At 43.4% G+C, this 15946-nt stretch overlaps 1 protein-coding gene across 3 annotated transcripts in view; it reads left to right on the forward strand.

Moving 5' to 3' along the window:
- Positions 1 to 1130: 1130 nt before the first annotated feature.
- Positions 1131 to 15946, forward strand: part of PIK3C3 (phosphatidylinositol 3-kinase catalytic subunit type 3) — a 132730-nt gene continuing 117914 nt past the window's right edge. For 2 of the 3 annotated variants that reach the window (XR_007773106.1, XM_050943569.1), the window contains exons 1-4: positions 1131 to 1344; positions 2938 to 3126; positions 4295 to 4438; positions 6098 to 6227. Coding sequence is in view for 2 of the 3 variants with exons in the window: in XM_050943569.1 (XP_050799526.1) it covers positions 1277 to 1344; positions 2938 to 3126; positions 4295 to 4438; positions 6098 to 6227 (531 nt within the window). In the remaining variant the exon portion in view is untranslated. The remainder of the gene's footprint in view (positions 1345 to 2937; positions 3127 to 4294; positions 4439 to 6097; positions 6228 to 15946) is intronic. The other variant, XM_050943570.1, reaches the window with a different exon arrangement.

Raw genomic sequence — 15946 nt, forward strand, 5'->3', positions numbered from 1 at the left:
TGTTTGAATAAAAAAGCACACGTCTGCTATGCTGGCATTCACAAGCATCTTTTTTATTTATACTTAGACTGTAAACTCTCTGGACCGGGGCTATTTTTTTGTTCTGTGCTGCAGCACCCAGGACAACTGGGCCCCAGTCTTTGACTGGGGTCTGTAATCACTACTGCAATACAAATAATAAATGTTCATAATCATTATGAGCAGGTGGAGGGAGCGAATTGCTTATACGACCCAGAGAGGAGAGACATCAGTGTTTGGCACCTATTAATTCTGGAGGGAGAGTTGCAACGGGGAACAATCTCCCTTCAGTGGAGTCCAGGCTGGGGTGTGAGTAGCAGTGCCACCTCTGAGGTATAAAAAGGGACATCAGGAAAGATCCTGGGCCCATAAAACCAGAGAGCTAGGTGTGTGCTCTGAGCTCTCTGATAGTTTTCCCAGGACAGCTACCTCAAAAAAGGGACAATCCTGGGAAAACATGAGCTGGTGGCAACTCTAGGTGTAAGACAAGGGCAGAAACCCCTTTGATTTTAAATGGGGGCAAGAGCCATAGCCAAGAGTCCTTTCCAAGGGCACGTGGCAGGCTAGAGAGGAAGGGAGAACCAGAGCCTGGGATCCCCTGTGGGGGGGAAAGAGATGGAGAAACTGAGGGTGCTTGGGACGTCTCTCTCCCTCACAAGTCGGGCAGGGTGACCTGGCATAACCTGGAGTGCCATCACAACTAGGGCTGCCACCGCTGGGGCACAAAATCCAGTGCACTCGGGACAGCCATGAACCCATCAAAGCAGACAGTGGAGTGTGCACTGAGCCCAGGCAGATCTCCCAGGACAGCTGTCTCAATGCAGGAGCAACCCTGGGAAAACCTGGACAGGTGGCACCCTAGTCACAACAGACAGCAGCCATCTTGACAGCTATGCCATAGGAGGCGGCCATCTTGGTTGTAATACTATGGGAACAGCCATCTAGGCTGGGCTGGCGCAAGGAGGCGGCCATCTTGGCATCCGTAGCATGGGGGGAGCCATCTTGCTTTCCAACACCATAGGGGCAGCCATCTTAGTGAAGACATTGGAGGGCGCGGCCATCTTGGTTATCGCACTCACCCGGGGCGGCCATCTTGGTAAAGAACTGATGCTGGGGCGGTGGCAGCTGTTCCGGCCTGCGTCGCCGGCGTGCCCCTAAGCAAGATGGCGGCGGAGCATGCTGGGATTGGCGGAGCCGCCGGGGTCAGGGGTATTGACTGAGGGCTCGGGACGCTGCAGCGAGGTGCCCTGGAGCAGCCATGGGGGAGGCCGAGAAGTTCTGTTACGTGTACAGCTGCGACCTGGACATTAACGTGCAGCTGAAGATGTGAGTGAGGAGGGGGGCGGCGGGGCAGGGCTCGCCCCCTCCCCCGTTGGGGGGCGGTGGAGGACTCGGGGCTGTCCCCCTTCCTCCCCGGGGGGGGGGGCAGTGGAGGACTCGGGGCTACCCTCCACCGGGGCGGGGACTCGTGGCTATTCCCCCCCCCCCCCGGCTGAGGGGGAGGTAGGATCTTTCCTTTCGGGGGTGGTAGGTGAGGGAGACTCAGCCCATCATAGAGACAGTGGGGGAAGGGCTGGGTTAGGGCTCTCCTCTGGGGGGGCTGCCCTGTCCCATACGGGGGCGGGGCGGTGGAAGGGGCCGTGGCCCTGCATCTGCACCTGCACTTGCAAAGGGGGCTCTGTTCATTCACAGGGGGCCTGGCACTGGCTTTGGGTCGGATTGCAGTGAAGCAGGGGACCCCAGGGACTTGCCCTGCTCTTGTCCTGCCGGTCTCTTAGCTGGGGAAGTCATGCTCATCCCAGTCAGTTTCACCTTCAGGGTCTCAGTGCTGCAGCAGGGTTGGGTGTCAGGCGCTGCTGGGCAGTAGCCGCTGGCTATTAAGTATGTATTTCGGTAACAATAACTTAGGTTTGGTCTGCACTACAGAGTTAGGTCGTGGTAAGGCACCTTACTTCAACCTAGTTCTGTCTGTGTCTACACTAAAATGCTGCTTCCACTGAAGTCAGTGGCCTGCTACACCAACATAATAACTCCACCTCCATGAGAGGCATGGCGCTTATTTCAGTGTAGTTAGGGCAATGCAGTGTCCATGTAGACACTACCTTACTCTCCTTGGTTGTCATTTTTGTCAGTTTTATGGCTGCCTTTGGCTCAGAGCTGCAGTGTGGGGCTCACAGTTCCAGCTAAAACTGACAAGAATGTCAGTTTCACAGCTAGTAGGCGCCCTTCTTTGAAAATGAGCAGGCACTGGGCTCACAGCTGTCCCTCCTCCCCCAGCTGTTAGCCTTGTTCAGGGCTCACAGCTGGGGACGCCAGCCTGGGGTGACAGCCCAAGTTTTAAGCCTAGGGGCAGGGAGCATACTAGCAAGGAAACTGACATTCTTGTCTGTTTCACAGCTCCAGCTGTGAGTCCCATACTGCCACTAGTGAAACTAACAAGAATGTGAAGTGCATTGTTGGTAGGCTCCCTGTTGTAAAATTGAGCCCACGTGGGGTTCACTGCTCTGGCTGTCACACTGGGGCAGGTTGGGGGCTCCAGCGGGGAGTCCCACAATGCCCCACTTCAGTCAGTGGAAGAAACTTCACTGATTTCTCTAACATACATCATACATTACATTAAATAATCAATTTTTAAAAAAATAGGCTAAATTCGTTGATCACTTCACTGAATTTCTGAATCCTTCTCACATAGTTAGATGACATTTCTCTCTGAAAAATAGTAATCCAGTACAATTAATGATTGCAAGACAAAGATAGCCAGCCTCTGTGCTTAATAATTTCAATAAAAATCCCATTCTACTCCCCAGTACTGTGTGTATTTAAAATGAAGTTGGCATTTACTGTTAATACATATGAACTAGGCAGAACTAGGTTACTTAAAATTCTGGCTTAATGACACTTTTTTTTTTTTTAATTTAGAGGAAGTCTGGAAGGGAAAAGAGAACAGAAGAGTTACAAAGCTGTTTTGGAAGACCCTATGCTGAAGTTCTCAGGATTATACCAGGAGACCTGTTCTGACTTGTATGTAACTTGCCAAGTGTTTGCAGAAGGGAAACCTCTTGCTCTTCCAGTTAGGACTTCCTACAAAGCTTTTAGCACTAGATGGAAGTAAGTGACTACATTGTATTTCATATACATCTTAGGTACTTGGACATTGAACTACATTAATATACGTTGTGACTTTTCCAAAATTTACAAATTATAAAAGAGAAACTTTGAATCAATAGTCTGGGGATGTTTTCTTCACATTCTTGATTCTTAATACGGTTAATATTATTTGTACTATGGTAGTGCCTAGGAATTCCGTCACAGCTCCATTGTGCTGAGTACAGTACACACACATAATCAAAGGATACTCTTTACCTCAAAGAGCTTACAATCCTGACATATGGCTAGAGAACAAGTGGAGAAAAACAAATGAAGTGTAAGGAGATGAGGGATCAGGCAAAGGAACAGCATATACAGGAAGTTAGGCTAGATTATCATAATGGGCCCTTTTGGCCATAAAATCTCTGCAAAGGCAAGATGAACAGTGCTTTGATTGTTTGGTATAACAAGTAGCATACATGTTTTATTTGCTAGGAATCCAAGCATTATATCCCGTTGTGGTACAAAGGAAATGTCCAAATGTATCTCCTTTTCAAATCATAACTACATAGTGGAAACTATATCAAGCAAAGCACTTTCCATTTGCTTGTGGGGAAAAGGGCAGAAATCCTCATTTGTGTTCTGCTTGAAATATCTCCTTCAGTGAAACAGTTTAGAGAAGCCAGAAATTCTGTATTTCAGGTAGCTTTGTTTTACACATCCTAATATATCTTTGTAATTATCAGTTATAAAGGAAATTTTAAGAGTGACAATTGATGTTTTTTAATTTGATTTTTCAGATTCGCATCCCTTTTAGTGAAGTAACTTTAGTTAGTTATTTTTGAGGCATGACTAAAATGTGTGTGTGTGTTCCTCTTTTCTATTCAGTTTGTTAAGGATGGCTGAGTTGCATTTTATTTTTTTTATTTTTATTTTTTGGTCTGGGCCTGTAAATGTTCATGACAATTCCCATCAACAGAGTTCAGTTATAAATTTTGAATATGTTCTCTTTGGCTCTGATCCTGTAGACACTTCCATGTGTGTAAGTGTGTACAGGGCCAGAGCCCAAGTGAACATATTCAGCCATTCCTTCAAAGTTTAAATATTAGGGAAAAATACCTGTATGGAGTATAAAATAGAACAATTTGAAATATGAAGCTCATAACTAACAGTGAGTTTCTCTCCTCAGTTGGAATGAATGGCTAAAATTGCCTGTGAAGTATCCTGACCTGCCTCGTAATGCACAAGTGGCTCTGACAATTTGGGATGTGTATGGGCCAGGTAAAGCAGTTCCAGTAGGGGGAACAACAGTCTCGCTGTTTGGAAAATATGGGTATGTTTCTTTGCATGGTATCATAAAATAATAGTTTGAACTGCATTTGTGCACCGTAATAAGACTCAGTGGTCATATTAGGGAGTGATGCATTGATGTAGCTACATTGCTGCAATGGTATAAAGCAGTGCTTGTACCAGGGCCGCCCAGAGGATTCAGGGGGCCTGGGGCAAAGCACGGGAGCTGCAGCGCTTGTACTCACCCAGCGGTGGTCTGGGTCTTCAGCGGCATTTCGGCGGCGGGGGGCCCTTCCGTCGCTCCGCATCTTTGGCAGCCCTGAAGGCCCCTCTCTTCTTCCCCCTCCCCCCCCCCCCCCGGCTGATATGCCGCCAAAGACTCGGAACGACTGAAGGGCCCCCTGCTGCCGAAATGCCGCTGAAGACCCGGACCGCTGCTGGGCCAGGGCTTGAGGGACCCCTGTGGAGCCTGAGGCAAATTGGCCCACCCCCCCCAGGTGGCCCTGGTTTGTACAGGTGTGACTTGCCCTGCTTTATACTCCATCAACTGATCTGTCCTGGGGTGTTGCAAAGATGTAGCTATTTTGGTTCAAAAGTTCCTAAACGAGACAAGCCTTTAGGGTGAAAGTTCTGAAAGCTCCTAAATTTTAAAATTGCAAGTCCTGAGACCACTTCAAATTATGTACTCCAGTAGGTTCATATATTAGCAACTATCTGCACTGCATGTTTATATAGGTGTGGAAATATGTGCTTAGTTTGAAGTGTGAACAGATCATCAACATTTGACTGGCATGTGCTCTTTAAGTGTTGTGATGACATTGATAAGCACCAGTACACTTGTCTCAACCAGAGTTTATCATAAAATAAGGACTAATCTTTTTTTGTTTTTGTTTAAAAGGAAAAGAAATGCAAAATACCTGTCTATGCAGTATTAGTATAAGGCAGGGGTCGGCAACCTTTCAGAAGTGCTGTGCCGAATCTTCATTTATTCACTCTAATTTAAGGTTTTGCGTGCCAGTAATACATTTTAACCTTTTTAGAAGGTATCTTTCTATAAGTCTATAATATATAACTGAACTACTGTTGTATGTAAAGTAAATAAGGCTTTTAAAAGGTTTAAGAAGCTTCATTTAAAATTAAATTAAAATGCAGAGCTCCCCGGACTGGTGGCCAGGACCCAGGCAGTCTGAGTGCCACTGAAAATCAGCTCACGTGCTGCCTTCGGTACCCGTGCTATAGGTTGCCCACCCCTGGTATAAGGTAAAGATAATTCGGGAAGAGTGGGATTGTCAAAGGTGCCTAAAGGAACTAGACAACCAACTGTGACTGACAATCAGTGAGAGTTCTGTACCTAATTCCCTTAGGAGTCGGTTAAAAAATCCCAGCTGAAATGCAGAGCGTCAACCCATATATGCCAGGAGTCTGGGTTTTGGGTATGCATTGGTAGGTGGTTCTGGCCTAGCTAGCTTTGTTGTGCTCATCATCATGGAACCTTACTCAGAGCAGCTCTTAAGGTCTGGGAAACATGAAGAAGATCTCTGTGTAAGATCCAGATTTGTGTCTCTCACCAACAGAAGTTGATCCAATAAGATATTACTTCACTCGCCTTGTCTCTCTAATATCCTGGAACTAACATACAGTTATTTATGTGATGGCTGTGGCATCTGCAACTTACTAAAGTGGTGCTGCATCTTTCTTATAGTATGTTTCGTCAAGGAATGCATGATTTGAAAGTCTGGCCCAATGTAGAAGCTGATGGCTCAGAGCCCACCAAAACTCCCGGGAGGACCAGCAGCACTCTCTCAGAAGATCAGATGAGCCGATTGGCAAAGGTAACATAACAGTTCATCAGTTAGGTCTTTAAGGTTGCTTGCATCTGTAATATAGAAGCCCGTTATGGAAGACCTGCTTTACATACCATTTTCTGACATTAGTTATCATGCTTTAAACATATTTACCTTCTCATTTAACTATAAAGGATTATTGGTGCACTGTAGCATTTCTCTATATAAACTGTAGGTCAAAGTATAACAGTTAACATCTAGCCACATCATACCAAACACCCCAGGTCTTCTGTAAGGAATTTATGAGCATGCCTTGAAAGTGCTCAGGGGAGACCAAATGCTGAACTCTTCAGTTTTAATAAGAATTATTTTAATGAGCTTGTATTTTAAGAGATTTCAGTGTAGCTTCTGTAGCCGTTTTTCAGTAGTGGTCTTCTAAATATGAAAACCTTAAGCACGTCTACACTACAAACTTTGTTAGATGCAAGTTACTTTGGCAGAAAGATGCCTCAGTTTATATATTGCTTGTGTGTGTGCATGTTTGTGTCCTTGCATCAGCACTGTGCTTGCTCACCCAGAGCGTTTGTGTTGATACATAGTGCAGTGCAGTTCGAGTAGGTATCCCAGTGTGCAACAGGCCACTGTCTTTTGGGAAGTTTTGTCAAAGCATGGCAGGGCCAAAACAAGTTGCGTAGCGGTTACTGGGAGCAAGGGGTTAACTTCCCAGGATGCAACTGTCTTAATCTAGGTCATCTATATCGCATAATTTTTTCAAAATCCAATGAACTCTCATGGTTCTCCTCATTATCTGTCATGTGTGACAGAGGCATGGAGCCTGCATAGCTCTACACTATTGTCCTAGGTGTTGCAAGCAAGGATGCATGATTTTCTGGTATTTGCAGAGCCACAAGAATAATGCAATCCTGAAGATTTTTCGAAGGACAGATTGCTGTGGAACGTAGCGAGAACCAGTTCAAGGTTGCTGTTGATGGTCATGGAGCAGCTGCAGGTGGTAGAACGCTGCTTATGGGCCTGAGAAACAAGCACTGACTGGTGGGACTGCATTGTAATGCAAGCTTGAGATGATGAGCAGTGGCTGCAAAACTTTTCAAGACCTCACTCTTGAATCTGTGCGCCTTGCTTGTCCCAGATCTCCGGCCTAGGGACACCAGAACGAGAGCTTCACTGACAGTGGAGAAGCGAGTGGCGATTTACGCTGTGGAAACTCGCAATGCTAGATTGCTACTAAAAGCCGCTGTGGGGGCCATTGTTATGAAAGTGTGTAGGGCCATTAATTGCTTCTGCTACGCAGGACTGTGACTCTTGGCAATGTGCAGGACACAGTAGGTGGATTTGCAGTAGTGGGTCCCTGAACTGCAGTGGAGTGGGAGACGGCACACACATCCCCGTTTTGGCACCAGAGCCCCTTGCCAGAGAGTACATCAACAGCACTATTTTTCTATGGCTTTGCAAGCTTTGGTGGATCACCAGGGATGCTTCACTGAGATCAGTATGGTCTGGTCAGGGAAGTCACACGATGCTTGCCTCTTTGAGAACACAGGACTGTTCAGAAAGCTACAAACAAGGGCTTACTTTTGTCAACGGCTGGATTACCATTGTCGGTGTTGAAATGTCAGTAGTGATACTGGGGGACCCAGCTTACCCCTTGTTTCCCTGGTTTATGAAGCTGTACACCGGCCACCTCAACAATATCAAGGAAAAGCTGAGCAGGTGCAGAATGACAGTTGACTATACTTTTGGTAGATTTAAGGAATGCTGGCATTGTTTATTCAAGAGATTGAATCTCAGTGAGAAAAATAGTTTGATGGTTATAGTTGCCTGCTGTGTCCTGTGTAATATTTATGAAGCGAAGGGGGAAAAGTTGACATCTCTGTGGCTGGTCCATAGCTGTGCTTGCACAACCTCTTCTCACCATTGGCCCAGGAGAGCCAATACTTCCTACCTACTCCAAGCTGCAGTGTATCTGGAGCATGTAGCCGCATGGTCAGCTAGGCAGTTGTGCACAACAGTGGTGAGCTGCTACGTGTGCTTGCAAGACTGGACAAGTAGGAAAGGGCACTTCAAAAATTTGTGGGATTTTCAAGGGACAAGATACCTTCTGAATGACGTGAGCCCTGGGCAGTGGAGCTCACAGCTGAGGCCGGAGTGGTCAGTGTCGGGCATCGTGGGATATCTGCTAGAGTACTGTTAAGGTTGACAAAGATAACATAGTGTCTATGCTTGTGCTGTGTCAACCTCAGTATATTGACCATGGCTTCACACAATGCTTGGAGAGGTGATAATACTATGTCTGTTTAATAGGGTGCTTACATCAGTGGAAGACAAATATAGGTGCAGACACGTGTACAACTACGTTGATTCAAGGTGGCTTACAGTGTCCTAACTTTTGTAGCATAGATCAGGCTTTACTCTTCAGATCAGTAATGGTTCGTTCTAGCATAAATTTAAGACTATTTTAGGTGGAAATTGCAAGAAGAGATATTAGATGTTAGCACTTCTTTGGTGACTCAGTGATATTAATGTCAATTTTGTGCAGAAACAAAGTTTCACTGCCAGAAGATAATGGAATATACTTTTCTGTTGCCTGAAAGCTTGTCTTGAAGAAACTGTGACCATAAAGGATGGTTTCTATAATTGGTCAGTCTGCGTTCAATCATGAACCATTTCGTTGAATAGCCTATCACTCCACCTTCTTGTAGCAAGCGTAGGCCATGCTGACTTAATAGTTCAACTATTTTAATTAATAGACTTATGTCAGATTTAAAAACTTGGTGTTTGTCTCCTGGCTTTTCAAGGCAGCCAGATGCCTTTATAATTGTGCAAGGAAAGTTTGTGATAGGGAAGTTCCAGTGCTATAAATCTTTCCTCTTCTAGAGATTTATGATGGCGATAAAATAACTTTCATTTAAACTCTGTGTATCTTGAGTTTCTAATAGAAAACTCATTATAATCTGCTCATTTATAGCCAACAGGTCACTATAACATGAGCAAGGTTGAATTTCAAGAGCCATAAGAGGATACTCTGATCCACAGAAGCTTGAGATGCTGCTTTTTTTTGTTGTTGTTGTAATGGTTTTCTTTTTGGAATGGGAACAAAAGCAATATAATTACTGTCTGACAACCTTAATACTAATTATGTTTAGAATCAACACTGTATAGCCTTCTATTGAACATATTCCTCATTGGATTCTAGGAAAATTGACTGAGCATGGAATATTTCATTAAGGCTTGAGTTTTTTGTATTGCATTGAGGAAGGCATTCCATTGTGTTTAGATTTAGTGTAAGAAGAAACTAAATGCATATGATCATAATTTTCTGTTTTAGTATGGTGAATTGTTTTAATGTAGTGAAATGTTGTACTCCTTTATTCCTGCATTTTATATCTAAAAGGTTTTGTTTTTCACAACACTTAGGACTAGTTTAGTTTGGCGTTTTCCTTTTTATGTTGGCATAGCTACTTCTGTACTCAGCTGACATGCTTTATGCCAACCGCTTTGTCCCCCTTCCTGCTCACACAAGGACAAGTCCCACATACATAACGAGGCCAAAACATTGGCAGTACACAGCTTTGCACCCTCCAGGATGTGCTGGAGAGCACTGACCCTGAAGATTTACAGATATTTGCAAGAGTGTTTGTTTGTTTTTAATCAAATGATCTTAGAAAGTTTGCAGTGAATAAGGTCAGCAAGAGATTTTGTGGCTAGCAGACTAGGCGACATTTTTTCCACCTAACTGTCTCTAAGGTGTACTGGGTTGTGCCTATTTTCTTATGGACTTCTGAGAACTTGGAGAAAAACAGGACTCCTCTCTGGCAGTTTTTGACAATTAAAAAACCCACTAAAACAAACAAAAGACTTAAAAAATATCCCACCCAACAGGAAAAAAAATAAGATTGCAGACTAATATGGGCATTGTGAGTACACATTACTTTTCAAGAATGTTAGACATAAGTGTTATAAATCCAAGAAACACAGGAGACAAGGCTGCACTTTTCAAACAAGGCACCCAAGCTACCTGAACTCTACCTTCTTAACAATGTCCTGGCAAAACAAACCCATGCTGCTTCCATGTTCCATAATAAACAGTGTTGGTACTTGTGACCAAAAACTACAATGTTGTGTACTTAATTGCTCAGCGGTTAGGCTGCTTTATGGCTAACTTTGAAACCATACGGAGTCCTGATTTATGAATAGCACATGGAAGGCAATCATTCCCCACGTTCTAGCAAAGGCCCAATCTGCTCAGGTGCTGAGGGCAATCAGCCTCTCATAGTCAGTGTTAACAATTCAGATACCAACCCTATATCTTTCCCCTTTGGCAGTCTTTTCTCCGGTTGTCACAGAGTTCGTGTGCCTCAATATACAAAATTCATATTTCTCCCCATCTGTGGTGTAGCATTGTAACTCTAGTCGGCTACCAAGAGGGCAATTTTTTTCCACCAAATGGAGCTGCTATTTATCTTTTTTATTTTTGGAATAACAGATTGGCTTTTCTTCCTGTGTCTTTCTCCCCCTCCTGCTCAATTGTGCTTAGATTCAGCCTCGCAGTGGCAGAGGTAGATTGGTGCTGTGCTCCTGTAACTTTACCTATTGTACCTGCTGTGAATTCAATTGACTAGGATTTCTGGATGGTGGAAAAGAGTTCTCACTCACTCAGGTGTGCCCTAGGCAAATAGATTAATTTGTGCTATGGCATTCTTAAATTCAAGCAGCTGCTTGAGTAAAACAGACTTTCAGTGGTTCTTGTAACCTATTTAGCAGTTAATGAGCAATTAGTGATCTAGTATTGCTGTATGTAAAAGAGAATTTAAATATTTGTTAAAATGAGCAATTAATAGTGTTGGTTAAATGTAGGCATAGTATCTGTTTACTCTGTGTTCCAAAGTCATCCTCATTGACTTCTGTAATATGTTTGCAGTTAAAGTACTGGACTTATTTATGATCATCTATGATGGTCTTATGATGATGATTGATTGTCTGACACTAGAGACCAGGCTGAAATCCTCCAAATGAATTATTACTTTTAAAAAAATACAGCTGAAGGAGCTGCTTTCCATTTGAAGGAAAAATCCTTTTTATTTCTTGACACTTTTTTGACCAGCACTTTGTTGATCCACATGAAGAATTCAGTCATGCTCGTGTAGGTTTTGGACATTGTTGAAACTCCCATTCTGCTGTGGAAAGAAAATGTTTCATATATAACCTTCTCAGGTTGCTGAAACCATGGCAAGCATTCAGTTTAGTAATGGAGTGCCATATCATCACACTAACCTGAAATGTTTGAAAGTTGCTTCAGAAACTGTCAGCATGGCTGAAAGCTATGAAGTTACCCTCCCAGGGGATTGTTGGCAAAGTAAGCTCCATTCCCTACCCTCAGTAATCTGTATGCAGAGAGTGGAACACTTGAGTGCTCTGTTTAATAGTAATGACATTAGGACGTTACAATTAAATAATTCTACCTTTGGAGTGATAGGTTGGTTTATTGCTTTAAAATGAAAGCTTTGCTGCTAAATTATCACTTCTTCCACTTTCCCTCCCCTCTACCCGCATCGCTGCTCCTATCAACGGAATGAAATTGCCTGATCATACCACCACCTTGTCCTTAATAACATCAGTGAAAGCATTGAGTTCTTCAGGGTAAGCTAGAATTCATCTTCCATTTTCATCTAAAGAGAACATATTTCTTATTTCACAACATTTGGTGGCCTTTCTAATTGTTTGTTTTAAACTGTTTGTGTATTCCCAGAGACCAACATTGTTTCTGACAGGGTAAATGTGTGTGGACATCCTGTATTCTGTTTTATATTGATGATCAATGATATATTGTGGGGAAGGAAAGTGGAGAACCAAATTGGATCATTGGGATTACATTTAACCTGCTATAATGATTGATCTCTTACCTTATACAACATTGATGTATGCCTTTTACTTCACCTTTTGGCCAAAAGGAAAATTAGTGTGGCTACTCTACAGATCTAGATATTCTACCTCAAAGTAGAGTAGGCACAAGACAGGAGGAAGCAGTTTTGCATGGGTTGAAGTGATTGACTAGATCAGTGATACTCAGACTGCAGTGGTTCAGGAGACAAATTAGCAATCAAGATTACCCAAAAGAGCCACAGTAGTGTGAATTCATTGTTTCATTTATTATATATTCAAACAGTATGACAGGGGAAATACTTTATATATTATTTTCACAGCACAATGACTGACCAAGTATTATTATTTTATCATCTACAATTGGTTAATAACAGTAAAAGCATCCTGATTGGTTAATCACTTAAGTTAATCATTGAAACACTGATTAATTATCATGTGACTCCTGTGGCTCTTTGCAGCACATTAAAGAGCCACTTGCAGCTCCCGAGTCTCAGTATCACTGGACTAGATGCTTTTGTGGTGAAGGGTAGGGTACAGATCATTTGGTGCTCGGTGGCTGTAGCCATGACACACACTGCCCCAGTAGTGCCCCTAGGAGATGACCTACTGATCTACATCTGTTTGGAAATCCCAGCAGTGGTTTGTTGTCAGCCCAGGGAAATAATCAAATACAAATGAACTTGGTTAGAATCTTAAGAGAAGGTTTGTCTATATTTGGAGAGAAAGGGGTTTTGCTCTAAAATCCAGGACAGGAGGATCCAAAGACAGAAAGGCGTCTCTCTAGTTAGGGCCCTACCAAATTCACGGTCCATTTTGGTCAATTTCACAGTCATAGAATTTTAATAATTGTAATGTCATGATTTCAGCTATTTAAAACTGAAATTTCATGGTGTTGTAATTGTAGGGTTTCTGACCCAAAAGGGAGTTTTAGGGAGGTTGCAAGGTTATTATAGGGGGAGTTGCAGTACTGCTACCCTTACTTCTGTGCTGTTTGTTGTTGGTGGAGCTGCCTTCAGAGCTGGGCAGCTGGAGAGGAGCAGCTGCTGGCTGAGAGCCCAGCTCTGAAGGCTGAGCCTCTGACAGCAGCAGCGCAGAAGATGGCATGATATGGTATTGCCACCCTTACTTCTGCGTTGCTGCCTTCAGAGCTGGGCCCTCAGCAGCTGCCGCTTTCTGGCTGCCCAACTTTGAAGGCAGCACAGAAGTAAGGGTGGCAATACTGTGCCCCTGTCATAGTATAATTCCCAGATCTGAACCTTAGCGTCCTTCCCCTCACCCAGGGGCAATACAGATTCAAGCTTCGTGAATCTAACACAAAGAGGAAATTTATCCTTCCCTTCTCCCCACCAATTCTCTGGTGAGTACAGACTCAATTCCCTTGAGCCTCAACTGGGGAAAAAATCAAACAGGTCTTAAAAAGCAAAACTTTTAATAAAAAGAAGGGGAAAAAAAGTACAAGTTATCTTTGTAATTTAGATGGTAAATATTACAGGGTCTTTCAGCTTATAGACAATAGAAAGAAAGCTTTCTCCAGCAGAAATACAATTTAAAATACTTTCACCCAAATACACGTTAAAACTCTACCAGCCAGATACACAGTTGCAAATACAGAAAAACAATTAAAAAGACTAAACTGTCTTTCTACTTTTGTACTTACAAAATTGGAACAGAAGATTATAGAGCCTGTAGGTATCTGTGGTCACTCTCAGAGCCTAGAGAGAACAAAGCAAAACCCAAAACTACAAACAAAGGCTTCCCTCCACCGAGATTTGAAAGTATCTTGTTTCCTGATTGGTCCTCTGGTCAGGTGTGTTTTTGGTTCCCTGTTTAACCCTTTACAGGTAAAAGAGACATTAACCCTTAACTATCTGTTTATGACAGCCCCTCAAAATAGCCTTGTGACCCCTCCAGCCCCTAGAAGTCCCTTTTTGAGTCAGGACCACCAATTTGAGAAACACTAGTCTCTCCTGTGAAATCTGTATAGGATAGGGTAAAAGCGCATAAAAGGCCAGATTTCACGGTCTATGACATGTTTTTCATGGCCATAAATTTGGGAGGGCCCTATCTGTAATGCTTGTCTTCACAGACTTGTTTGGAGGAAGGGACACATGAAGGGAAAGTTACAAGAGAGTATTGGTTCTGATCATAGTGATTTGGTTGTAGAAGTGCCCAGTGCAAAATTAAACTTGAAACCTCAGAGCTGGCTATATATATTTTTTTTTCCCCTTAATCTGTGTCTTCTCTAAACTTTCTTTTTAGCTGCTCAGGCAGTGGCTGCGCAGCATAGGATTTTCCCTTCCCCAGTTCCTTTTCTGTGATTCTAGATGGTCAGCAGATGAATTCTATAAAAGAAAATTTAGCCTGAGATTTACCAGGAAAAAATTAGTAACTGCAGGTAACTGACCTAAAGGTGATGACATTTCAGCTTCTGAGAATTAAATTAAAAAAGTTGCTGTCTGTGACTTATCAGATGCTTGTAACTTAGGTTAGGTTATATTGGAGTCCGGAGCCTCAAAATAATGTCAAGTAAATCAGCTGCCTTAAGCACATAACCTGACACACATTGGTACAAGTTCATGTTTCTAATATTCCCGTGGAAAAGGTTTCAGAACAGAGGGCGTCAGAAGCCTGAGGCCAGTCTTCAATTTGACTGGTTTAAAATGGCTGATTGCTTAGAGGTCAAGCTGTAAACAATGAAGATAAATTTCATAGCTGTTTTTTCCTTACTATTGGATAGCTGTATGATAGGATTTTCAGTGTTCAGTTTGAATACTCATGAAAGGAAGAACTAACTGCTGACTAGAATCACTGACTGTGGACAGGTATGATTCAAACTTTCCTACAGACATTCTGATGAACCTTAATTCTAGACTGCAGTTTCCCTACCATTCCATTCTTAGGTTCCTTCTAACCACTTCAGCATATCATACTGATTTTATGTACAGAATTTGTGAAATGGACAAATATCAAAGAAGTGAATGTTGTACTCATTTTCATGAGGATCCTGGCCTAGATTTGGATCCGGATCTGTTGCGATGAAAGGCTAGTACAAAAAGTAACTTCAGTACCAGCTCATTCAAATGTATATAGCAGCATTGCTTAGTGTATTTGGCATATGCATCAGCCTTGGCATTGGTTTCTGACATCAGACCAAAAGTTAATAGGTGTTTTGATCTGATGTGAAATGAGTTGGTGAGTCATTTTGTTGAGTACCTAGAGATCAGACATCTGTCACAAAAAATGATTGACAGACCATAGCATAGAAACCAAAGTTTGGATTTATAATCATGTAGATCAGTGCCATTCATTCCACCCCTTATGTATTCTACGGCAGTGATCCTCAACCAGGGGACTAGGGGGCCGTGAACAGATTTCAGGGGATCCATCAAGCATGGCTGGTGTTAGACTTGCTAGGGCCCAGGGCAGACAGCCAAAGCCCCGCTGTGCAGGACTGCAGCCTGGGACCCAAGCCCTAGCACCTGTGGCTAAAGCCGAAGACTGAACAACTTAGCTTTGTGATGCTCCCTGTGGCATGGGACCCTGGGCAGTTGCCCTACCTGCTACCCCCTAACTCTTTTTCTGCATATAAAAGCCAGAACCACAGTTGTTGTGGCACAGCTGGGCCATGGTGCTTCTGTAGCATGTTGGGGAAGGCGGGTTAGAAAGAGAGGCTGAGAACCCCTGTTCTAGGGGAAAGTGCAGAGGTGCTTGTGGAAGAAGAAAGCTGTCAAAGCTGGTGTTGCTGGTGGAGTGATGGGGACAGTTGACGCAATAATAGAGTGGCTGGACAGGGAGAGGTTAAAATGCTTGGCCTTAAGGCAAGGACAAACAGCTTGTACTTGTTGCAATGAAGGCTGATATTGGGC

The sequence above is a fragment of the Gopherus flavomarginatus genome, chromosome 3 (genome assembly GCF_025201925.1).
Source record: "Gopherus flavomarginatus isolate rGopFla2 chromosome 3, rGopFla2.mat.asm, whole genome shotgun sequence".
In the NCBI taxonomy this organism is placed as follows: Eukaryota; Metazoa; Chordata; order Testudines; family Testudinidae; genus Gopherus; species Gopherus flavomarginatus.